The sequence below is a fragment of the Adiantum capillus-veneris genome, chromosome 22, assembly GCF_014529385.1.
Source record: "Adiantum capillus-veneris isolate H3 chromosome 22, ASM1452938v2, whole genome shotgun sequence".
Lineage (NCBI taxonomy): Eukaryota > Viridiplantae > Streptophyta > Polypodiopsida > Polypodiales > Pteridaceae > Adiantum > Adiantum capillus-veneris.
The window spans coordinates 110,964,874-110,989,638 of NC_140952.1; the positions used below are offsets into that span (position 1 = coordinate 110,964,874).

A 24,765-nucleotide genomic window follows, 5' to 3' on the forward strand; every position below is an offset into this window, starting at 1 on the left:
CTAAAAAGGAGGCTCGAGAAAAGCGTAAAGAAGAAGCTATGCAAGCAAAGATTGCCAGGAAGAAGTGGGAGACCTAGCAACCACAATATGAGAGCCGTTCTTTTAGAGAAATCTCCTCTTCATGGTGTGTTTTTAACGCCTCTACATGTTGATATGCCACATCATGCACTTGCAAGGAAGCTACCATTAGAAAAATTGTGAAGTTTGCAAAGATAAACCATATGTACCTCTCCGTTTTTGACCCAAAAACGCAGCATAAACTTGTTGCTATTGCATCTGCTATAATTCAGAGCAGAATTTCAAGACAAGGACATCACCATCGCGTTCGGAATGTATCAAAATTCCAACCTAGACTCCTGGACCATATCCATCTGACTCTCTGTGAGACGAAGATATGTAAAAAACATTGTTTCGAGAGCCAAAAACAACAAAAACAAGTTGCAACACTTCTTGTTCGTGCTCTTTTTCTGCAAAGTTCGGCAATGGCTTGCTACACAGGCTCTATACAAGTTGAATATACTTGCCTAAGCTGAGATCTGACACCGTCGAGCAGTATCCACCGCCGCCGAGCTCAAGCTACCATAACCGAGCTCCGTCGCTTCCGTATTGTCAGGAAGTCGTCGCACGTGCGTCGCCAAAGCTCTGATACCAATTGTGAGTACGTGAATGCGGTGCGTGTGTGGAGAGTGAGAAGGGGACAAAGAGAGAGAGAGAGAGAGAGAGAGAGAGAGAGAGGTGGGTGGAGCTCCCAAATCTCATTGTATGAGCACTATGTGAGAATGAATGAGAGCTCCTTATTCTTTGTATGTATAAAGAATGAAGAGATAAATGTGGGCGGTCGGACACTGGCCGGCAGACACGGGCAAAGCACGGTGAGGCACACCGCCTTTACCGAACACGAAGACCAACAAATTTCTATAAGCTTGGAGTGTCAATTCTAGACCAATCTAGCATTTCTATCTCTTGCAATCCCTTGGCGTTTTGCTTCACACCGCTATCATCAGCCAAATAAGCCAACGTTTAGGAGTTTGAGCCCATTTTCTTGTCGAAAAAGCCTCACATCCACTAACATAGATCCTTGATGCAGCCCGGATCTTTCGACAGCCCACCAAGCCTCTTCTGGCCATTACTTGATCGCATCGAAGGCTCCCATCATTGTCTATCATCTGCTCCATCATCCGTTGTGGTTTCAACCTCGTTGAGCGTGTCAAATCTGTTGCATTTCTGCAACCCGATCTACATTTTTGCAACCAACCATTAGTCCTTCATTTCTCTCACATTAAGAGCACAAATCAACCCTAGATCAACCCCTTGGTGGCTATCTACAATTCCACATCGAGACGGATCCAAAGGTGCATCAAATCATTCCGAAGGTGCTTCATTTTGAAAAGTTACTACGATGACATTCCCCATTCGAGTCAGCAGAGTCTACATTTGAGGTATCGACTGTGTGTACAGTCCGTTTATCCAATTAAAAAACATACTGCAATGACAATGGTGTGGGGGGCCATTCATAGACTTGGTTAGGACTCAATCGAGTGTCGTTCTCTTTCTTTCTCTCTACCTGTATGCATCTCTACCTCTCTCTCATTCTCTAAAAGAAACCATCATTCGTGTTAAGTAGCAGCATTCAAGCAAGGAAAGAATTAAAGATTTGTGAAGTGTAAAGTCTAGATCTTGTCAACCATTTCAATTCTGCTACACCTGACAGGCAGCCAAGGCATAGTAACAGGGAACGGGCGGAACGGACCCTAAATGTTCCGAAACGGCGTTCCGAACGGGTCTGGCTCTCGAAACGGATTCGGGAACGGAACACTATTCCGGAACGGGGTGTAACCGGAACGGAGCGGAACGGCGGAACGGGGAACCGGAACGGTCAAACCAAAAAGTCAACTTTTTTCACTAGCTATTTGGGGGCATGTTTGGGGCTGTTTGGGGGCTGTTTGGGGGCTATTTAGAGGGCTGATTTGGGGCTATTTGGAGGGATGATTTGGGGCTGTTTGGGGGCTATTTAGAGGGCTGATTTGGGGCTGTTTGGACTCTGGAGCCTCGTCTCACCTCCTCCTCAAGCTCTCAACATCTCTACTGAGCTACTCTCCTTGCTAAAGCTTTAAGCTTGGACATGGAGCTCTGACCTCTTCCTGTTCCTTTTTGGCGGAAAGCACAACACCCTCAAAGAACAAATGTGGCTTCTACCTCTCTTTCTCAAGCTCCATCCCTCCCTCTCGTGTCTCAAGCTCCATTCCTCTCTCTCTCTCTCTCTCTCTCTCTCTCTCTCTCTCTCTCTCTCTCTCTCTCTCTCTCTCTCTCAAGAGTCAAACTCCATCCTTGTCTCAAGCTACGTCATCGTAAAACATGTGTAAATATGGCTCTAATTAGGATGGTCGAATTCAAAATCTTAGCTTATAGTTTTTCACTAACATATGAGCCTATAATACATATAATATATATAGTTTCTTTGGTCTACCGTTCCGGCCCCGTTCCCGTTCCGGGTAACTATGAGCCAAGGGCTACATGATAAGTACAACCTATCATCTCTGCTCTCTCTGTATCAGCTCTCTCACTCTGTAAATGCAATCCACCCTTCCAAAACCTTCTTGCACACTTCAGAGCTCACATTTGACCTGCATACTCAGGACCATAGCCGCCTGCTTCATGCAACAAGCATCTTAGGAGACGTCCATTGTCACTGTCCACCCACAACCACATCAAACTGCCACAAGCATATACTCCTCTGCTAATCGAATGTCAGACAAGTGATTCATTGGTCGATATACACTTTCCAACTAAAGACACTCATCCTAAAGTTCACAAGCCATCATTTCTTAGCTTCTCTAGATTCCAACCATTCATACACATCAAATCATAATCCAAAGCTTCTACATGAAGATAAGCAACTTTCAACACAAGATGTACCAAGATTTTGAGGTAGTAATGGATTCCATTTCCTTTGGCCTCCATAGCACATCATGAGTGCAAAGCATGTTTGGTTGAAAGGCATCCTTGGCTTGATGCATAGTCACTAGAGACGTGTCCCAAGGAGTGGGGACGGGAGACAGGGCTCAAATGGATTTTTAATGTAAAAAAGAGAGCAGGACGGCAAGTGGGGACGGGAAGCCCAAAAATGGGCATCCCCTGTGATTATGGCTTAATGCCTCCTATGTACTTCGGCAATGACATGGGGCATGGGTTTGTTGTTGCGTGCCAGTCCATGTCATGCCATCATTTCTATGCAAAGTCCCCAAAAAGGAGGCTCTCTTTATAATCCCCAAAGCTCCATCAAGTGATACACTACCAAAGAAAAGAGAGATTTAACTCTAGAAAAAGTTTCCCTACCCTTTTTAGTGAAAGACTATTCCCCTCTTTTGCTGATTGACTTTTTCATCGTCGATTGAGAGCATGAAAGCCTAAAATGCACAAGAGGAGGAGGAGATAACCAAAGCAAGAGTTGATAGAAAGCTCAAAAGGGAGAGTAAAAGAAAAGAAGTCCTGGCTAAAAAGGAGGGTCGACAAAATCGTAAAGAAGAAGCTATGCAAGCAAAGATTGCCAGGAAGAAGTGGGAGACCTAGCAACCACAACATGAGAGCTGTTGTTTTAGAGAAATCTCCTCTTCATGCCTCTACATGTTGATATCATAGTCACAAGGGGAAGCATTCCGGGCCGGGGAACGGGGAACGGGTCTCAAATGGATTTTTAGTGTAAAAAAGAGGGCGGGACGGCAAACGGGGACGGAAAAGTGGGGACGGGAAGCCCGGAAAAGGGAGTCCCCTGTGATGTCGCCTCTACATGTTGATATGCCACATCATGCACTTGCAAGGAAGCTACCATTAGACAAATTGTGAAGTTTGCAAAGATAAACCATATGTACCTCTTCATTTTGCACTAGCTAAGTCCCCTCTACAGTTTTGATATCTATGTTCACCATATGTTGCTACTGTAAAGAGCACCTTTGACTACACCACCAAAGAGATACCTTGGTGAAATGCTGATTACTCCACCAACTCTCTTGGGCAAAAACATTACATTAAACTAAACTTGCTCTTCTTAGAATGTTTCTTTTGTTCCAATATGCATGCACATGCATATTAAAGAAGCAACATCAATTTTGAAACAATATTTTTGCACTCAACAAAGGTCTCTTTTCTCTATTCTTGCTCACTTGCAAGCACATAGTTTTATGCAGATAATAAACAAAAGATTCTGTTGTTCTCTATGCTTGAGTTAACAAAAATAATGAAGAATATCACCTGTCGGCAATGCCGCTGCAATCTTTTTGTAAAATGATACATCCCGCAAAGTCTACGGCAGCCTTTTTGTGCAATGGCACATCTCCCACACAATCTTTCCCAGCGTATGAACCCTTCACCTCATGTAAACTGCAAATTTTATGAAGTCAGGAAAAAATCATTTTCATAAACATACATAACTCCCTTTTAGGAAATTTCTAGTAGAAAATTTTGAAAGATAAATAGAATTTTCTGCATGTTTACACCTATTTTTGTGAATTTCCAAGCAGATTTTTTCCTTTTCCATGGCTATTTTCAACCGGCTCAAGGCGACACACTTGTCCAGAATGCTGTTCAGTCCCCCTTTCCTTAATAGAGGAATGGAAAACTCCTCTAATAACTGAGAAAAGGACAACTTTCTCCTTGGCATGTCAACTAGGCATAGCAATCCATGAACTAGGCTTTAAGATTTGCTTATCCAGAAATTTTAGAGCTCCTAATTAGAACTTTTGTTGGGGCATTTAATATCCTACCCTCTGATGGGGACCAAGGGCTATAGGGTGGAGCGATGGCAAAGCTCTCTCTCTCTCTCTCTCTCTCTCTCTCTCTCTCTCTCTCTCTCTCACATCAGGATGCCTTCATACATTTCCCTGCGTTCAGCAAGCTCTCAACATACTTTCGCCCAACATCCAATGGTCAGAGGATCAACATCCAATGGTCAGAGGATCATATCTCTCTCTCTCTCTCTCTCTCTCTCTCTCTCTCTCACACACACACACACACACACAGCAAGCGTTCAAGATCTGAAAACGTGGGTGAGGGGGAGAGAGAAAGAGAGACCTCTTGAGTCTTCCTGCACTCATCAATGGACAGCAACCTCGCAGAAGACCAACGGGCTCTTCAGGGCAGTTGGTGGAAACTTGAAAGCTCACAGGACTCGTATTGTGGTGTGTGGGTCTTGTAGGTGTGTCCGACCACCTAGTGTGGGAGGACACTAGTAGGTTCTTGGCATATGTAACCAACCTCTCTTGCTATAAGAGAGATGACGGATTAATGAATAGGAGGTCTAGTTTTGGTCTGGTCTCTCTCTCCTGTAACAGTACGTTACATTGGTGGAGGAGACAGGCAGTTAGAAGGGTTTCTTGGGTTTCTTTTCCACTTTCTTGCTTTCGTGCCATGGCGAACTTCACGTTTGATCCTGGGTAGGCTTCGCCTTGTTCGTGTTAAATCTTCCAGCCCACAACATCATCCACCTGTTTTGTCTTGTCTTTCGAGGACGCAGAACCACAACCCCAGCCTATCGTCCTCAGTTACATAATCACACCGGCTACAATTTCACTCCCCTACAAAGGCGTTCTCATCTGTGTCCCTATCTATCAACAGCTAGCAACAGCCCAGCTCTAAAGTCATCACATCCTTCCTTGCTACTTTCCTCTGTACTGCGCTCCCTCCTGGCGTGTGGTGTCTTCCCTCTTGCTAGCCCATGGCCAAAGAAGGTCCTGCTTTCTTGCAACGCAAGCACATGGCGAACATCTCTATGAACGAGGAGGAGCCCCCTGTAGAAGCAACAGATGCAAGTAAGCAACCTCGACTGGACGAGTCCCCTGCTATTCTCAAAGGCCCTCATGATGAGAAACCCGGGTCTTTCAGACTTTCACCTCTGTTAAGGGGAAGGCTTGCTCAACTGCATAGGAAAACAAGAAGACCAAGAAAGTGCAACCCAGATCAGTTAAAGAGGAAGAGGATGATGGAAAAGGGCTGAAGCCAAATGCTGGGAATGGTGCTGATCTTCAGAAGTATTCATGGATGTAGACACTTTCGGAAGTCCTACACGACATACGAGTCAAACACAACAAAGCAGTTTGGCGAGTTTTTTAATGCATCTGGATTTTTGCGAGTGTCTTTTTTCAACAATTCAAAAGCCCAACAGAGGTTTTCAAAGCCACATCTAAATGGGTTGTTTCAGTTTCCGCATATAGGTCGACAAGGCCACTTCACATTTCTATTAGTTGTTCTGCGTTTTAGTCTGGCATGTAGTTCTTTTTCAATAAGCCATCGCATCCACACCAAACTCTGATAGGGAATGAAGTTGTGAATCGAGTCGTGTCTTGGTCGTTATGACGCAGTTGAGCCGTTCCTCATGTAGCCATTTGCATTGGGATAGCGACCTAGTGCATTGCCTATGTCGAGATGTTTTCTTATCAAGTCCAATCGAGTCGAGTCAAGTCCTCTCAGAACCTAACCCTAACAAGTTGTAAGCTCACTCCCCCCGGATGAGGCGTTGGAGTAAATGCAGTACCTTCAGTCATGTCAAGTCCCTTCTCAGTTGAATCTTGTAAAAAGATGTCCATCTTTTTCTCCCCAAGGGGGGAGGTGTGGTGTGTGGGTCTTGTAGGTGTGTCCGACCACCTAGTGTGGGAGGACACTAGTAGGTTCTTGGCATATGTAACCAACCTCTCTTGCTATAAGAGAGATGACGGATTAATGAATAGGAGGTCTAGTTTTGGTCTGGTCTCTCTCTCCTGTAACAGTACGTTACAGTATCATGAAACCAGAGTATACTGGGAGAGAAAATTATCATCCCAAGCGATTGCCAGCTTTTGAAGCAAAAGTGGCGTCTTGACTCGTGTGAGAAAGTGAAGGATTTTTGTTTCATTTGTCAAGCAAAAGTGGCAAGACACCCAAAGGATGCAAATTTGCAGCTAAGTTTTGTTGCTTTCATGAGACGCGTCCAGTTAGAGGCCTGCGTGAGGGAAAGCTTGCATGAGAAGGGAATCATGGCCTGCTGCGTCAGGAAAAGCTTGCTAGAGAGGGAGGAGAGTGAGGAGAGTCGAGGCATGGGAGACTTGAGACCAGAGAAATTGGGGCTGCGACTCCAGTTGTGACAGTCGGGGTGGATATGAAAGATGGAGAAATTTGTTTCACGCACGGGGGGGATATTCTTAGTTATTGTATCTATATCTATATTCTATATCTATATCTATATCTATATTAAGGATAAAGGGGGAGGGAATTCCGGCTCCCCCTGGCCATGTGTCAGCAGGAAAATGATTCGGCTGGTGTGGGCTGAGCAAAACTAGCACAGGAGACAACGTCCACCAGAGAGAGAGAGAGAGAGAGAGAGAGAGAGAGAGAGAGAGAGAGAGAGAGAGAGAGAGAGACTCCTCAGACAGTCGAGAGAGAGAGATCTCAGTCGCCAGCGCTACATTGAGCAGTGATCTGACTGGTGTGGGCTGAGCAAAATAGAGAGAGAGAGAGAGAGAGAGAGAGAGAGAGAGAGTTCCCAGATGGCCGTTCGCCAAAGAGAGAGAGAGAGAGAGTCCTCAAAGTCCAAACGGCCATCCTCCACGGAGAGAGAGAGAGAGAGAGAGAGAGAGAGAGCTCAGGGAGAGAGAGAGCCGCCAGCGCTACAATAGAGAGCACCCCTCTATTGTAGCACTGGCGGCTCTCTATTCTCAACATATCCCTCGAATTTCAAAAATTTCCAAAATACCCCAATTATTTTGTATAAATTCCCAAACTGCCCCTCAAATTTGCCAAAATTCCCAAGATCGTGAGATTAAATTTCTCTAAAGCTAAAAAAATTTGTAGCTCTTCATAAGAAGAGTGATTGCCTATCAACACAAGATATCAAAACTAGAATCTGAGTTGGTTATGTAGGCTTTGTATATTAATCCCTCCATTATTTTTAGACATAACCGCCTGTTTTTCCGAGGGAATTTGTGAACAACTACATGCTAAGCACTCAAAAACGGATCTCAGTTGTAAAAAAGGAATAAAGATTAGAAAATCTTGAACAATCCGACCAAAATAGATAAAAGGGTATTTTAGGAATCTATACTAATACTAAGGATAATGGGGGAGGGAATTTCGCCCCCCCCCCCCCCCCCCCCCGACATATGGCAGCACGACGTTCATCCGGCGGACTCAGAGGCGGGCTGAGCACGGGGGGGAGAGAGAGAGAGAGAGAGAGAGAGAGAGAGAGAGAGAGAGAGAGAGAGAGAGAGAGAGAGAGAGAGAGAGCAAGCAGACTCAGTGTAGCCTGCACCTGCGCGCTCGGAAAGAGAGAGAGAAAGAGAGAGAGTGAGAGAGAGAGGCGGTCGGCTGTTGATAGCTGAGCTTCTGGGCAGTGCTCTCTGATCGCATAGAGAGAGAGAGAGAGAGAGAGAGAGAGAGAGATGACTCAGAGGTCGGATCTCAACGGTGTTCTCTACACAACAAGAAAGAAAGCGAGAGAGAGAGAGCGAGAGAGAGAGAGAGAGAGAGAGAGAGAGAGAGAGAGAGAGAGAGAGAGAGAGAGAGAGACTCGGCAGTGCTCGAAAAAAACCTATGTTTAGTGTAGTCCCACCTACAAATTTTGAAAATTATCTCTAAATTTTTTATTTGAAGGTAAGAAAACCTTCAAATTTTGTCAATTTACCTATGTTGTTTCACATGTGTAGGCTTGCCATGTTTTTGGAAAAAGTTTTGAGCACTGGCGAGGAGGTCCGGGGGGGGGGGTTTGCCATTGCTAGAGATGGCCTTTTGCCTTTATGTTGCACAACAACCAAGGTGCACGGCGGCTAGTGCACAAAATCGCGGATGCAAGTGCAGCCTGCCTCGAACGACCTAGAGAGAGAGAGAGGACTCGCAGTGCTCGGAAAAAACCTAGGTTTAGTGTATTCCCACCTACGAATTTTGAACTCTAAATTTTTTATTTGAAGGTAAGAAAACCTTCAAATTTTGTCAATTTACATCTGTTGTTTCACGTGTGTAGGTCTGCCAAGTTTTTGGGAAAAAGTTTTTTTCGAGCATTGGCGAGGAGGTCCGGGGGGGGGGTTGCTGTTACTGGAGATGGCCTTCTGCCTTTATGTCGCACAACAACGAAGTGCACAAAATTGCGGATGCAGGTGCAGCCTGCCTTGAACGACCTGGAGAAAGAGAGAGCGAGGACTCGCAGTGCTCGAAAAAAACCTAGGTTTAGTGTAGTCCCACCTACAAATTTTGAAATTTCCCTCTAAATTTTTTATTTGAAGGTATGAAAACCTTCAAATTTTGTCAATTTAGCTCTGTTGTTTCACATGTGTAGGTTTGCCAAGTTTTTGGAAAAAAGTTTTTTTCGATCACTGGCGAGGAGGTCCGGGGGGGGGGGGGTTTGCCGTTGCTGGAGATGGCCTTCTGCCTTTAGGTCGCACAACAACCAAGTGCACAAAATCGCGGATGCAAGTGCAGCCTACCTGATCGAACGACCTGGAGAAAAAGAGAGAGAGCGAGAGAGAGAAAGAGAGAGAGCCTGAAGGAGTACGAGCGGAAGTGCGACGCGAGAGAGAGTGCGAGAAGAAGAGCACGACGATATGGTGAACTCGCTCTACTGTAATGTGTAGAGCATAGTGAGTTCTTATTAGGTTTTTACAAAAGAATATGTGTACATACCTGGCGGTGTACATACCTGGCGGCCCGCCCACTTACCTGGGCGACCACATTGGGCTTTATACCCCAACAACCTCCCACTTAAAGTCCAATGTGGTACTTTAAGTGTGAGAGAAGCTACTATACAAGCTAATATACAAGAGATGTAGAGAAGTGATGTACTACCCTACACCTAACTGCTTGCGAAAATGCGCAAAGCTCTCTGAGGGAAGTCCTTTTGTAAGTAGATCAGCAGGATTTTCTGTGGTGTGAACTTTGACAAGCTGAAGTTGCTTATCCTCGAGCATTTCCCTGATGAAATGATACTTCACATCCACATGCTTTGTCTTTGAGTGATAAACTGGATTGCGAGCCAATTGTATAGCACTTTGACTATCACAATATAACACAGGCATCTCTTCTTTGATTCCCAAATCTGTTACTAGTCGATTAAGCCAAATTGATTCTTTGCATGCCTCTGATGCTGCAACATATTCAGCCTCTGTAGTAGACTGAGTAACACAATCTTGTAATCTAGAACGCCATGATACTGCTCCACCAGCCAATGTAAAGACATACCCTGACGTAGACCTTCGGTTGTCTAAGTCACCTGCATAATCTGAGTCTGTAAAACCCTTTACACTTAGCTCCTGACTCCCATAGCATATACGCATACTCTTTGTAGCTTTCAGGTATCTCAATATTCCTTTCACTGCCTCCCAATGTTTCTTGCCTGGGTTTGACATGTATCGACTTACTACTCCCACTGCAAATGCAATGTCTGGGCGAGTAGCAATCATTGCATACATCAAACTACCCACTGCAGACGCATATGGAATCTTATCCATTTCAGCCTGTTCTTCCTCAGACACAGGACAATCTTGTTTGCTAAGTTTCACATATGGTGGCAATGGAACACTCAGTGCCTTTCCCTTCTCCATATTGAAACGTTGCAAAACCTTGTCAATATACTCTGTTTGAGATAACCAAATCAACTTCTTTGATCTGTCTCTCTCAATGCGCATACCAAGTATATGACTTGCCTCACCCATGTCTTTCATGTCAAACGATTTTGCCATCTTTGACTTCAAAGCTGAAATTTCTTCCAAGTGCTTGCCAGCAATCAACATGTCATCCACATACAAAATAAGGATCAGCCAACTGCCATCCTTAGCCTTCTTTGTATATAGACAGTGATCGAACTCACTACGTTTGTAGCCTTGAGAAAGCATAAACTTGTGGAATTTATGGTACCATGCCCTCGGTGATTGTTTTAAGCCATAAAGACTCTTTAACAACTGGCATACCCAATCTTCCTTGCCTTTCTCAACAAACCCTTCTGGCTGCTGCATGTAAATTTCCACATCTAAATCACCATGCAAGAACGCTGTCTTGACATCCATTTGGTGCAACACCAAATCTAATATGGCAACCAATGCAAGAAAGCATCTCAATGTAGTCATCTTGACCACCGGAGAGAAGACTTCATCAAAGTCAATGCCTTGTTCTTGCTTAAAGCCCTTGGCAACAAGCCTTGCTTTGTACTTTGGCTGACTATCATGAGCGGTGATCTTATACCTGTAAACCCATTTACAGGGTAGAGCCTTTTTGCCCAGTGGTAATTTAACTAGCTTCCATGTCTGGTTTTTATGCAGAGCTGTCATCTCTGACTGCATGACCAATTGCCAATTCCCGGAGTCCTTCATTTGCACTGCTTCCTTGTAACATGAAGGCTCATTGCAATCAGTCAACATGACATAATTCATAGATGGAACAAACCTATCAGGAGGTCGCGTGACACGTCCAAATCTACGCACAATAGGTGGCTCAGGCTCAGCCACAACCTGTGGTTCCACTCTATCCTGTCCTTGCTCCTCTTGAGCCCTGACATTTTGTCTTGCACGTGCAGGTCCATCTTCTTGGAAGACAACTCTTCTAATCTCCTCAACCCTCTCTGGTTTAGAATGATATTTGGATTCATTAAAGTGAACATCATTGCTACGGACAACCTTTCTGGATTCGGGATCCCAAAGTCTGTACCCCATCTCACCAGAATTATCATAGCCTAGAAAGATGCACTTTCTACTCTTTGGCTCAAGTTTGTTCCTAAATTCCTTTGGAACGTGAGTATATGCCTCATAGCCAAAGACTCTGAGATGCTTGTATGAGGGCATTTTGCCTGACCATACCATCTCTGGCACTGAATCCTTTTGCAAAACCTTGCTAGGAGATCTATTTACAAGATGAACAGCTGTTGATACAGCTTCAGCCCAAAACCCATTTGGCAGCTGTGCATTAGACAACATACTTCTAACCTTCTCTTGTATGGTCCTATTCATCCTCTCAGCAACACCATTTTGAGGAGGATTGTAAGGAGCAATAAGTTCACGTTTTATACCTTTTGACTCACAAAAGTCCTGAAAGGCCTTTGAAACATACTCTCCACCATTGTCAGTGCGTAAGCATTTAAGCTTCTTGCCACTCTGATTCTCCACAAGTGTCACAAACGTTTTGAAAACACTAAACGCTTCATCCTTGTGCTTGAGAAAGTAAACCCATACTTTCCTCGAGTAATCATCTATAAATGTCATAAAGTAAGAAGCTCCTCCTAGAGATAGGTTAGGCATAGGTCCACACAAATCACTATGAACAAGTGCCAACTGTGTATCTCTTCTACTGCTTCTATGCTTATGTGGCTGCTGTGTTTGCTTACCATACAGACAATGTTCACAGAATTCAAAATCATTAAATGAAAAGCCAGGAAAATAACCAGAACGAGACAAGATTTCCATTCCCTTCTTGGACATATGTCCTAGCCGGCTATGCCACAAAGAAACGTTCGGCTGCTCGGTTACATTGATTACATTTTTAGAGACATTTGATACATAAATCATGTAAAGTCCTCCAGACTTTACTCCATGTGCTACTGTCATAGAACCCTTGGATATCTTCCACATGTTCTGTCCAAAAGTGGTGACGTAGCCAACATCATCAAGTAAACCTGTGCTGATTAAGCTCTTTGTAATTGCGGGAACATGTCTCACATTCTTCAGTGTGAAAGAAGAGCCATTCTGAAACTTCAATTGAACATCTCCAACACCTAATATCTCACATGTCTGCCCATTGCCTAGCCGAACATGATCTTTAGTGGTCACATAAGAGGTAAACCACTCCTTGTTTGAAGACACATGAAGTGATGCCCCTGAGTCTATAACCCAGTCACTCAGTGCATTTCCATCAGATGCTGTAAGAAGAGCTGAGTCCATTGTATTCTTCAAGAAGTAGATGTCTCCTGACACTAGATTGTCATCCTCTGCAACAGTGTTTGTCACATTTATTTCTTGAATCTTCATTGAGGACTTGTTCTTCTCACCATGGTCTTCAGCTTTCTCTTTGCCTTTTTCTGCTTTCCATTCTCTGCAGTCTCTTTTCATGTGACCCTTCTTGCCACAATGGTAGCATTCTATGTCACTCTTGCCTTTAGCACTGTGGGACTTGCTACGAGACTGATTCCTCTTTCCACCTTTGTACTTTTCTTTGGTCCTTCCCCTGACAACTAAGGCTGTTCCTTTGCCTTTGTCCATTGTCTTTCTATTGGTTTCTTCAGTAAGCAGACTTCCTTCTACACCTGCTATGTTCAAACCATCTGGAGGTGCAGAATTACTCAAAGCTGTGCGAAAAGTGTCCCAACTTTCCGGCAATGTGATCAACAGGAACATAGCTCTAACAGGTTCATCAAACTTGACACCTTGAGCTGACAACTGACTATAGATTGTGTTGAATTCATTCAAATGATTGGACATAGGTGTCCCTTCTTTCATCTTCAAGTCAACAAGCTTCTTAAGCCAGTATACCTGTGAAGCTGCACTCTGCTTCTCATAAAGATCACTCAGCTTTAACCATGCTTGATAAGCCGACATCTCGTCTGCTACATTGAAGTAAACGATTTCTGCCAAAGTCAACATAATGGTAGAAAGTGCCAATTCATCCATTTCGCTCCATTCATCTTTGTCCATATCTTCTGGTTTTATCCCCTTGAGCTTTATAGGTTTTATATGCTTCTTTTGTACCAACACGTGCCAAATCTGCTTCTTCCACAATGGGAAATTGGTTCCATCCAGCTTCTTGATATTGTAAAGAGCAGTGTCCTGTGATCCAGCCATAGCTACGCTTCACAGTGGTTTACTTTCCTGGGAAAAATTCGGCAGCGTTTTCCCTGTAAACTGACCTCTGAACCAATATCAACCTGTCAAATGAACCAAGAAAGCTTCAGATTCTGCATAAATTTTGGCAGAGTCTCCTTTGTAAAATGGCTCTGGTGTACTAAAAAAACAGACCAAAAAACAGCTCAAAAAAAAACTGTCTCTCTGACACTGTAAGCTGCAGGTAAACCTGTCCTGCACCTATACTGTCTCTCACTGTCCTGTCACTGTCCTGTAAGCATAGACTGAGACAATGCCTCAACGGCAGTAAAGCAAAGATGTAATCCCAACTGTCTAACTCACACTCAATACATCCTAGCTGCCTATCTAAGGGTGCTCGAGGGATCGCTCCAAGACCTGTATCACCGAAAGGATCTCAACATTCGAGAATCCCCCAGCTCAATAAAACCTCACTTGACCCTCAACAAAGGCTGTAGTAAATCTGACAGTACATAGACTTCCCACAAAGTCATACATCCACAAATTTCCCACTGTATGTTGTAACCGCTGCAGCGGTTGTTTGCTGCGTGACTCACAGCCAGCAAACCCTCAACAAACATACATCATCTCTGACAATACATCCCATGTGGAAGTACCTGCAATGTCAGGATGAAATTTGGAATATCAAGCAGCAAACACAAGCTACTTGATGAACTAGTGGATGTCGCCTACAGTCTGTGTGTAGATGCGCCCGTGTCGTATGTGACACGCCTCCAAGAACTGTGAGCCGTCCTTCGATGTGTAGACAACCACAAATCAACACTCTGGGAGTGTCGATATCCTCAGCACCTGCAGTCGTAGGCCGAAAAACCCCAAATTTGTAGAGTCGGATCTGCACCCGTCAAGACCACGTAGTCGAAAATGGCATGTGCAGACCTTTGTCGAAGCCGAACGGTGGCCGAGATGACCTCAAAATGAAATTCTGACAACACCAAGCCCATCGGACTTTCCCACGAGATTTGGGGCCGTGTCTTCGCCTGTCGAATTTCACTCCAATCTGAGCTGGTGACTCTAGCCTCCTGCAGTGCTGCCCCGAGCCTCGATATGAGCTATGATACCAGTTGAAGGAGTACGAGCGGAAGTGCGACGCGAGAGAGAGTGCGAGAAGAAGAGCACGACGATATGGTGAACTCGCTCTACTGTAATGTGTAGAGCATAGTGAGTTCTTATTAGGTTTTTACAAAAGAATATGTGTACATACCTGGCGGCCCGCCCACTTACCTGGGCGACCACATTGGGCTTTATACCCCAATAGAGCCAGCCAGCCATTGAATCCGATGACCTGCTCGCCTCGCCTTCGTCTTCGATAATCGTGGATGCAAGTGCAACCTACCTCGACGACCTAGAGAGAGAGAGAGAGAGAGAGAGAGAGAGAGAGAGAGAGAGAGAGAGAGAGAGAGAGAGCGAGGAGTAGTGCTCAAAAAAAACATAGGTTTAGTGTAGTCCCACCTACAAATTTTGAAATTTATCTCTACATTTTTTATTTGAAGGTAAGAAAGCCTTCAAATTTTGTCAATTTACCTCTGTTGTTTCACATGTGTAGGTTTGCTAAGTTTTTGGAAAAAAGTTTTTTTCGAGCACTAGCAAGGAGGTCTTGGGGGAGGGGGGGGGATTGCCGGTGGTGGAGATGGCCTTTTTCCTTTATGTCGCACAACAACCAAGTTCACAAAATCACGGATGAAAGTGCAGCCTGCCTCGAACGACCTGGAGAGAGAGAGAGAGAGAGAGAGAGAGAGAGAGAGAGAGAGAGAGAGAGAGAGAGAGAGAGAGAGAGAGAGAGAGAGAGAGAGAGAGAGAGAGAGAGAGAGAGAGAGAGAGAGAGAGAGAGAATTGAATTGAAGTGAAACAGCCTGCATTTAAGTTAGGGATGACTCTGAATGAGTTCAAGATCATGGCTAGATGGGGTAGTACAGTCACCTGTTTGAGAGTTATATTAACCTCTTCTAAATGCCACATTGATCTGGAAAGAGAGAGAGAGAGAGAGAGAGAGAGAGAAAGATGCCATATTGACTTGGAAAGAGAGAGAGAGAGAGAGAGAGAGAGAGAGAGAGAGAGCCCCAACCTTGCTCGCTCGCTATGTCCTACCAGTATTCTCTCCCGCCTCGCCTTTGGTACATGTTGTCCACTCGCAATCGTTAGCGCAAACGCAGCTATAGAGAGAGTACCACTAAACCCGATGACCTGCTCACCTCGCCTTCGTCCTCGTTACCTCGCCACGGGGAGAGAGAGAGAGAGAGAGAGAGAGAGAGAGAGAGAGAGAGAGAGAGAGAGAGAGGAGAGAGAGAGAGAGAGAGAGAGAGAGAGAGAGAGAGAGAGAGAGAGAGAACTCTTGTAGGAGGGTAGAGAGAGAAAGAATTGAATTGAAATGAAATGTTCTGTCAACCTCTTCTTAATGCCATATTGACCTAAAGAGAGAGAGAGAGAGATGGAGAGAGAGAGAGAGAGACCCTGTCGTGCTCGCTCGCTATGCCCTACTAGCATTCTCTCCCGCCTCGCCTTCGCTCTCTGCTGGCCGCTCGCAAGCGTTAGCGCAAACGTAGCTCGAGACACAAAGAGAGAGAGAGAGAGAGAGAGAGAGAGAGAGAGAGAGAGAGAGAGAGAGAGAGAGAGAGAGAGAGAGAGAGAGAGAGAGAGAGAGAGAGAGAGAGAGAGAGAGAGAGAGAGAGAGATAGATAGATAGATAGATAGATAGAATTTATTATCGTCCTCGGAGGTCAAATATGACCTATGGGACCAAAGTTACATGTGATGTAGTATGTGTATGGCTGATGAGTGACTCTCGATGCTCCAAAATTGTAGTGATGAGAGTCGCAATGGAGAGCCCACACTTTGGTTGGGAGAGGAAAGTGTGTAGGTCTAAGTTATGGCTGAAAATGTGAGAGAAGCAAGTTCGAATGTGATCAAAAGCTGAGCACTCTAGTAGTGTGTGGTACTCAGACTCTCGAACTTGCAGTGAGCATAATGTGCACAATCGATTTTTGACTCTTCTCCATTGCCCCAACGCCCTATCTCGCATTGAAGGAAATGGGAGCTAAGCCGAATTGCTGCAATAGTGCGTATCGCGGACAAGGGAATAGGCTCAAAGCATGTAAGTGTGAGTACGGTTTCCTCTCTCAGCGAAGAACATGGTTTTGTAGTTGGGGGCAATATAGGTGGTGTAATGTATGAAGCGTGACCCACCGGATTTCTCCCAAGCCGTAATACATTGGCGTTGTAGAAAAGCTTCATTCACTTGAGAGTCAATTGAAGCATCATGTAGCAAGCGTAATGCATCCCATCTCCCAAACCACTTCTTTATGTCTTGCATCCATCCCGTGCTCAAGATCTTGCTTTTATGCGTCTTTTGAACTTTTTTGCTTGCTTCCCATGCAATTGTAGGAAGTCGATGTGAGGGGCTTTGACGCATCTTTATCATGTACTCCACAACCCTTTCCATGCCCATAACCTCAATTGGAAGAGATCCCGACTCAAGAAGTAGGAGCATATATGGTGTTTGTGTCTTAACTTGGAGAAAGTTTGTAAGAAAACGCTTTTGGACATTCTCAAACTCTTTCCAAGTAGACTTTGAGATGCTCCCGCCCCACACTTCAACTCCATAAAGAAGAACCGGTGTCACCAATGCATCAAAAAGATACTTCTTGAGAACCCAACACTTGATGTTTCCCGCATTACACATGTTCTCAAATGCATAATATGCTCTCTTTCCCGCTTCCAAACGACGCATAGCACATTCATGCCACTTGTGATTGGATGGAACCTCAAGGCCAAGGTACTTAAAGCTCTCAACAACTTCAAGTGTCTCGTTGTTGTACACAATGCATGGCTTCTCCTTATGGTTGGTTTTCACAAGCATAACCTTTGTTTTGGATTCATTTACAATCAGCCCACTATGCAAGCAAAAGTTCTCAAGGACAACCATAAGCTTTTGTGCATCTTCTAAAGTGTGTGCTAGAAGCACTACATCATCCGCATACAACAAAAGCATGATTACCGCATTGCAAATAGTGACCTCTTCAATGCCTTCTTCTTGCATAAAGTCAAGTACCATTTGTTCCAATTGATCGATGCATAGACCAAAGAGAGTTGGTGACAATGGACATCCTTGTTTAACCCCAATAGTGCTTACAAAAATTTCTGAAATTTCTCTTCCCATGCGCAATTGACAAATCACCTTCTCATAGATTCGAGAAACCGCAAGCAGAAACTCACTTGGCACTTGGAGTTCTTCCATCCTTCTCCACAAATTGTTACGTGGAATCATATCAAAGGCTTTCTTAAAGTCCACAAAACAACAATACAATCGCTTGCCTTTCAACCGACTTTCCTCCATGAGAACACGAAGAGTGACAAGATGATCAATGGTGCTATGGCATCGACGAAAACCCGCTTGTCCCTTTGCACGCTTGTCATTCTCTTCAGCCCAATCACTCAATTTCATTTCCATTATGCACCCAAACAACTTTGCCATAAGAGACCCAATCATTATAGTCCGGTAGTTGCTTACATTCTTTACATCCCCTCCTTTATGCAAAGGCTTAACCCAATTAGTACTCCAATCATAAGGCATACCATGTTGAAGTGCAAGGTTGAACATATCACACATCCACTCATGGGTAAAATCTCCCGTCCATTTGATCATCTCCGGCTTGATACCTTGAAGATCTCTCGCTTTGCGAGTGGCCAACTTTTCAAGCCCACCGCATACATCCTCAATAGTAAAAAAAGAGGGCATACATGGGAGTGAACCATAAAATGGTATTTTTTCAGTATTTTCTTGCTCATATAATTGCCTACAATGTGTGTACATATCCACTAGACTCAAGTTACCAAAATTCTCAATCCGCTTGCCTCTCAAGTTTCTCCAAAATCTTCCACATGCATGTGCCTTTTCTTGGACTTGAAATTCTTGTTGCTTTACTTCCCATCTTCTTCTCTTCTTTTGAATCAATGCCTTGTATGTATGCAAATGACTTTGATAGTTGTCTTTGTCCATAGTTGCATCAAGCTTTATCAAGGACTTTCGAGCATCTTGACATTCTTTATCAAACCACCTTTTGCGTGATCTATCTTTGTTGATACCATGGAGATGCTTTATGGCAAAGCATTCTTCCGCACAAGAACAAATAGCTTTTTGAAAGCTTCCCATTTATTTTCCAATGGTGCATCACATTGAAGCTTTGTCATCCATAATTTTTGCTCAACCATTTCAATGTACATTGGTGCCCGTTTGAAATCCATACATAGTGATAACTTCTCTTTCCTTTGGCTGAGATTATCATGCTTAGTTGCTTCTCCACATGAAAGGTCAATACATAAGGTGCGATGGTCGGATTCCGGGGTCCATTGACCAAACATAAAACTCTTTATGCGATACATGATGGCTTCAGAGAGTAGCATATAGTCAATCACACTATCCCCATTATGTCTTCTACATGTAAATCCATTGGTTCCACTCCACAAAGATACACCATTGGCAATGAGCATACCCGTGCTATTACACATGTGTAAAAGTAACTTTCCATAGTGATCCGGCTCTTTCTCATCCATTGAAGTACGATCATACAAGTGATTTTCCTCCAACTCCCTTGAAATGTATGGCATATCAAATTGTTGAGTATCATGTTGCAATGTTTTCATGCGAGCATTCATATCCCCAAATACAATAACATCACCTTCACCTTTGAAATAAGCAATGTCCTCTTCCAAATCAGAAAATGGTTGATCTCTATCCATGCAAGCATAAAAGGGAGAATCATGATGAGGAATGTAGCAACCGGCTACAAAAATGGGTGCTCTTTTTGGTGTCATAATTTTCAGCCATACATAACGTTTGTACTTGTCATCTTTCACAATTGATACAAAATCTTCCAATCCTTTCTTAACCATACATGCTAACCCTCCTTGTCCTCTTTGTTGCTTGAGATTCTTTGACCACATCAATGAATGTACATTGTAATCCTCCAAGCCGTCAATCCTTTGTGTATCATGCTCCCAAGTTTCAACAAGAAGTACAACATCGGCTTTGTTTGTTAGTTCATCAATGCCAACCCCCGCATTCCATGGGTATCCATTACAATTCCAAAAGCATATTTTCAATTGTAACTCGGTCTCATAGGTCACGCATCCCTATTTGCTTGAGAGACTTGCCTCCTCCTTGGGCACATTTTCTTCATGAGAGATCTCCTTGTTTTTATTATTCTTTTCCTCATATGCCTTGCGACGCATATTTTGTTGCTTAATAGTGCGATTTTCACATACAAAACATTTTGTATCCCTCAAATAGATCCAACTATTATCAAGGATAATCTTTCGCTTGGTCTCATCCGGCATGGTGCATACAATTGGCCGTTCTCCCGAGCGAGGAGCTCCTTGCTTCCCCACTCTATGTGCTCCATAGACCATAACTCCGGACATGCCAAAGTGGGTTTTGAAGAAATCTTCAATAACAATGGCAAGAGAAGGAGGTGTCTTTAACTTCTCTTCGGGAATTCCACGAATAACAATGTTCTTGGAACGTCGCTCCCGTTCCTTCAACTCCTCCACATCCACATTCTCAACATTCTTTGTTTGAGCCATAGCTTGCATGAGTGAGGAATTAGAAACCACATTGCTACCACATACATCAGCCCAAGACTTGTTTGTGCATACATTTTTCATGTCGGATACATCCCGGCTCATAGTGTCAAATTTCTCCTCTTTCAATACATGGTCATGCTCTACTTTGCTCATCCGCTCCTTCAAAGCATTCAAGTCCACAAGAGAGCGTTTACATTCCTTGACTTCCTCTTCAAGTTGCATCAAACGTGTTGTTTGCATCTCAAGTGTCCTCTTGAGATTTTCATTCTCAACCACAAGTACCCTTAGTGTGCCATTCTCCATTGCAAGTGCTCGTAAGTCTTCGCCTTGTTTGTTTACGGTCTCTTGCAATGATACCAAGTACGCCATGATCATGGTTTCCGATGTCGTTGGTTGGGTGGTTGTGTTGCTATCTCCACACTTAGGAGATTTTGGATCACTTTCCACAATGGTTGTGGATCTTGTTGAAGAAGAAGAACCCTTGCGAGTGCCGGAAGACATTGTATGTAAAATAGGAGATGAGAATCAATTTTGTTGAACCTGTTCACTTCGGAAATGCTGCTACAGAAACGCCTTCCATAACTCTGAAAATTTCTGTCTTTACATCAATGCGTAGAGGACTTCGTGCTCTTCGATTGAAGCTATAGATCACCCAAATCGGAGTTCGGATGAAGAAGTTATGATCAAAAGAGTGGACTGCTGTCTACTAGGTCAGAGAGAGAGAGAGAGAGAGAGAGAGAGAGAGAGAGAGAGAGAGAGAGAGAGAGCACTATCTTGCTTATTGCAGAGGTGAGACTACTAGAGTTTTAAAAGGTGGGTATCAAGAGCCGGAGAGGTATATATGGAGAGAGAAGCCCACTTTGGAGGCCTGTAAAGGACCTGCTTTGAGCTAAGTAACGTGATTGTGCATGCGACAAGCTGGAAAGGGGGGAACCAGCTTCTGGAGGACATCTGGTATGCTCGTGTGGGGGAGCTCAAGGTGCTAGAAGTAGGACAAGCTTGCGGCCTTGGCTACACACAGGAGAGCCACCATCTTAGGTGCCAAGACAAAGTGGGCGGCTAGGAGGCAATGTAGAACGTTGAGCTTACGAAGGGTAGCCATGGCACTAACAAGCCGCAAAGCAAGCTTGCTGAGAGCTTGCTGGTGGCAGTGCATATACCTGAGTCTGTGTGTGTGTGTGTGTGTGTGTGTGTGTGTGTGGGGAGATTAATTATAGGTGTAGCTTTCTGGTAGCTGTAAATCCCTACAGAGTAGCAAAATCCAATTTGGGAGGCTTTTAGGAGTAAGTTGGTGGCGAGTGCGACGCGTCGACAAGGGGGTAAAGAGGGGCCATGCCACTGCCGAAGGTGGCGCCGTTTTACTAGTTTTATAAAAGTTGAGCGAGTAGAGGTTGCATGTGAAAGAGTATGTCCCTACGATTTTAGAGCCATTATTATGTGATACATATATGTAGGGCGTACCAGTTCAATTTAAATCAAAGAATCGAGCATGAGGAGAGAGAGGTTCTTCACACTTGTGACGGTTGTAGAGATGAAAATACACGGAGATATTTTTTCCTCCAGTGTCGATATATGCGAGCAAAGAAAACATCGCTATCTAGGCTTGGCAGCGGGATGCTGCTAGTCACTATGAGGCTTTCACAGTAGCACAATGGCGACGGGCGCTAGGCAAGGAGACAAAGCCAATGGCACTTTGAGCTATTTAGGAGGATGCATAGTAGGATAGTAACAAGAGTTTATGGCTGACAACTCCTTGTTGTCGTCAAGGCATCACTAATGGAATCTCAAAACAAACTAATGGTTTTTAATGTTTTAGAGCCATTATGAGATACATATATGCAGGGCGTACCAGCTAAATTTAAATAAAAAAACAAGCATGAGGAGAGTATATGTTTTAGAGCCATTATGAGATACATATATGCACGGCGTACCAGCTCAATTTAAATAAAAAAACAAGCATGAGGAGAGTATATGCGCTCTTATTTTGTCAGAGTGGAGAGAAGCCGTGTGATCGAGGTCGTGCAAGCAGGAGGCGGAGGGGGGAAGCAGAGGTCGCAAGCAGGAGATGGAAGATGGGAGACAAAGGCGCGGGGTGGGACAGACGTCATGCAAGCAAGAGATGGAGGAGGAGACACAGGCACACATGACGTGCAGGACCAGGTGAGCTAAAAGGACTATTTTTTAAAATTTGATGTGCGGAAGAGTCGTTAGATCAATGCAGTTTCTCTTGTGGTGTAGGGCAATGCACATAAGGTGGATCTTTGTTGCACCCGGGCTCGAATCTGGCAAGCAATTTTTTTGAAAGCAAGGGAGCTATAGATTGAGACATTGTTGAGGAGGAATCTTGAGATGATCTTCCCAATAAGTAGGGGTACCAATTAAAATCAATTAAAAAAAATAGCGAAATAATTGAGAGATTCTCTTAAATATTTTGCGCGAATGCATTGGAGGGAAGGTAATGCTCTACTAGTCTGTTTCATTATTCCTCCCTGTGTGACATGTATTCCGATTCCAAAATGAGGGAATTGATTTGAGAGGCCATGAATAACTTTCTTCTAAAGGATACTCCTAAAAGGAGCTGCAAGAAGGGGACATGGGGAGGAGGCAAGCTATGCAAGAAATGGTCATGGACTGACTACCCATAGAAAGTCGTCAGGATGAAATGTGGCAAGGGAGAGGAAGAGCCACAACGGTAGGAGGAAACGCACAGATTTGTACATAGGCAAAGGGAAATACATAAAATTTACCCTTCAAAGGGATGATAAGGGTCACCCTTCAAAAATGAACCTTGCCTGTCAAATTCTCTAAAACAGAGGTAGAAAAAGAACTCAATGTTGAGAGTCGAGAGGACTATTCAGGAGTGTAAAAGGAGAATGAAAATTCTCATAAGATCTCTCAAGAACTTAAGTACGATACTCTAGAATGAAGAACACGAATAATGATGGGTGGGAATTGGAGGCAAAATGGGTAGAAGGGCATGTGGATGGGCATGAGGGCTACAAAACTTCATAGACTCCTCAAATTTTCCCAAAAGAGTCTAAACCTCAATGTGTCATACTCACATGCGTTGGTGTCTTCCACCCCCTTCTAAAAACTCAAGGTTTCGAAAGTGTTTGTGTTATACTTCTATGCTTTGGACTCTTCCATCTCTTCCTCAAAACTCAAAAGTTTCCAAAAGCGTAAACCTCCACCATGTTTCATCTTCCCAACTCCTATTTGCAAAACTTTTTTAATCAAAAGTAACCAAGAGCTTATTCTAAGATAACACGAGTCATCTGATGGATCTTTAAGGACTGTCTGAAATTTCAAGAGCCTCTACTATTATTCTATATACTACTATGTAATGGAGCTTCTTCTTTTGAAGCTCATGATCCTTTGAAAGCCCTATGAATCCACTTGTTTTCTCTGCTATATACTTGTATTGAGTATGCATTGATTCATTGAAGAGAAGGAAAACAACAAATGATGAGATTAGGAAATCCACTAAGTTGCTTAAGTTAAGGAGATCTTAGCCTCCATGATCCTATGTATACTCAGTTTCTCTTTGTTGTAAAGAGATCCAAGAGCATAATGAAAAGCGTTTTGAAGCCCTCAGTCTTATGTCATCTCATGTAAATAATCTTCTCCATATTTTTGTTTATGTGGACACACTGTTTTGAATATGTATGTGGAAATGGTTCTTGGTTATTCGCTTAAAAATGTAATCTATGCTAAGGTGAGTTTATGCATCAAACAAGTTCAAGCTAATTAAAGTCTCATCAATATCAGAGCCTAAGGTTTTTCTCTCTTGCATAAGGTAGAGAACTCTCATAGCATATTCTTTTTGGGAGTAGTATTCTTTTCTTTAGCTTCTAAGCTACTTGGTTTTTAAAAAGAGGAGAGAGAAATGAAAAAACATAAGGTGTTTAAAGATCACCATGGAGAATAATCCATCTCATGAGATTAATTGACATAAAATCAGTTTTAAGGAAGATGAAGCATCAACATAGGAACTCATGCAATAAGGTATTTAGTACAAAGGCTGCATGAAGCACAACATAATCCCAATTTAAAATCCATGGTACAAGGATTGATGTTTTCACAGACATGGTTCTTACCACAATGAATCCTCCTCTACTGTTAGGAATAAAGGTGTAGCTAAATAGAGGTTAGAGTCGTTTATTTAATGGAGAGAGATGATAGAGAGAGAGAGAGCACATACGATATATGTGGTTCACCCAATGTGGGTTACATCCACGGAAAAGCAGCCACTTAATGGCTTTTGCACTTCAAACTAGAAGTAAGTTACAAAGGGATTCGCAACGCTTTATGAAACTCCTGCTTTTGTTCACTCTCACCACCGCACACACCTTCACCTCCCCTTACAATCTTC

General features: G+C 43.7%; 2 protein-coding genes across 9 annotated transcripts in view; both read right to left on the minus strand.

Moving 5' to 3' along the window:
* LOC147430014 (uncharacterized) overlaps window positions 1-5,224 on the minus strand; it is a 104,572-nt gene extending 99,348 nt beyond the window's left edge. For 7 of the 8 annotated variants that reach the window (XM_086496208.1, XM_086496214.1, XM_086496215.1 and 4 more), the window contains exons 1-2: window positions 5,068-5,221; window positions 4,249-4,377 (exon numbers count right to left, since the gene is read on the minus strand). In XM_086496208.1, the coding sequence (XP_086352334.1) occupies window positions 4,249-4,377; window positions 5,068-5,090 (152 nt within the window). In that variant the 5' untranslated portion in view covers window positions 5,091-5,221. Of the gene's footprint in view, window positions 1-4,248; window positions 4,378-5,067 lie in introns of all 8 variants that reach the window. The other variant, XM_086496207.1, reaches the window with a different exon arrangement.
* Window positions 5,225-6,054: 830 nt separating this feature from the next.
* On the minus strand, window positions 6,055-21,549 carry LOC147430015 (uncharacterized). The gene is made up of 10 exons (XM_086495084.1): window positions 21,505-21,549; window positions 21,273-21,404; window positions 21,114-21,166; window positions 16,368-16,490; window positions 16,035-16,145; window positions 15,778-15,879; window positions 15,522-15,657; window positions 8,444-8,532; window positions 8,125-8,258; window positions 6,055-6,128 (listed from the first exon to the last, which is right to left on the minus strand). The coding sequence occupies exons 1-10, from the start codon at window positions 21,547-21,549 to the stop codon at window positions 6,055-6,057; spliced, it is 999 nt and encodes a 332-aa protein (XP_086351210.1).
* Between the last annotated feature and the right edge of the window lie 3,216 nt (window positions 21,550-24,765).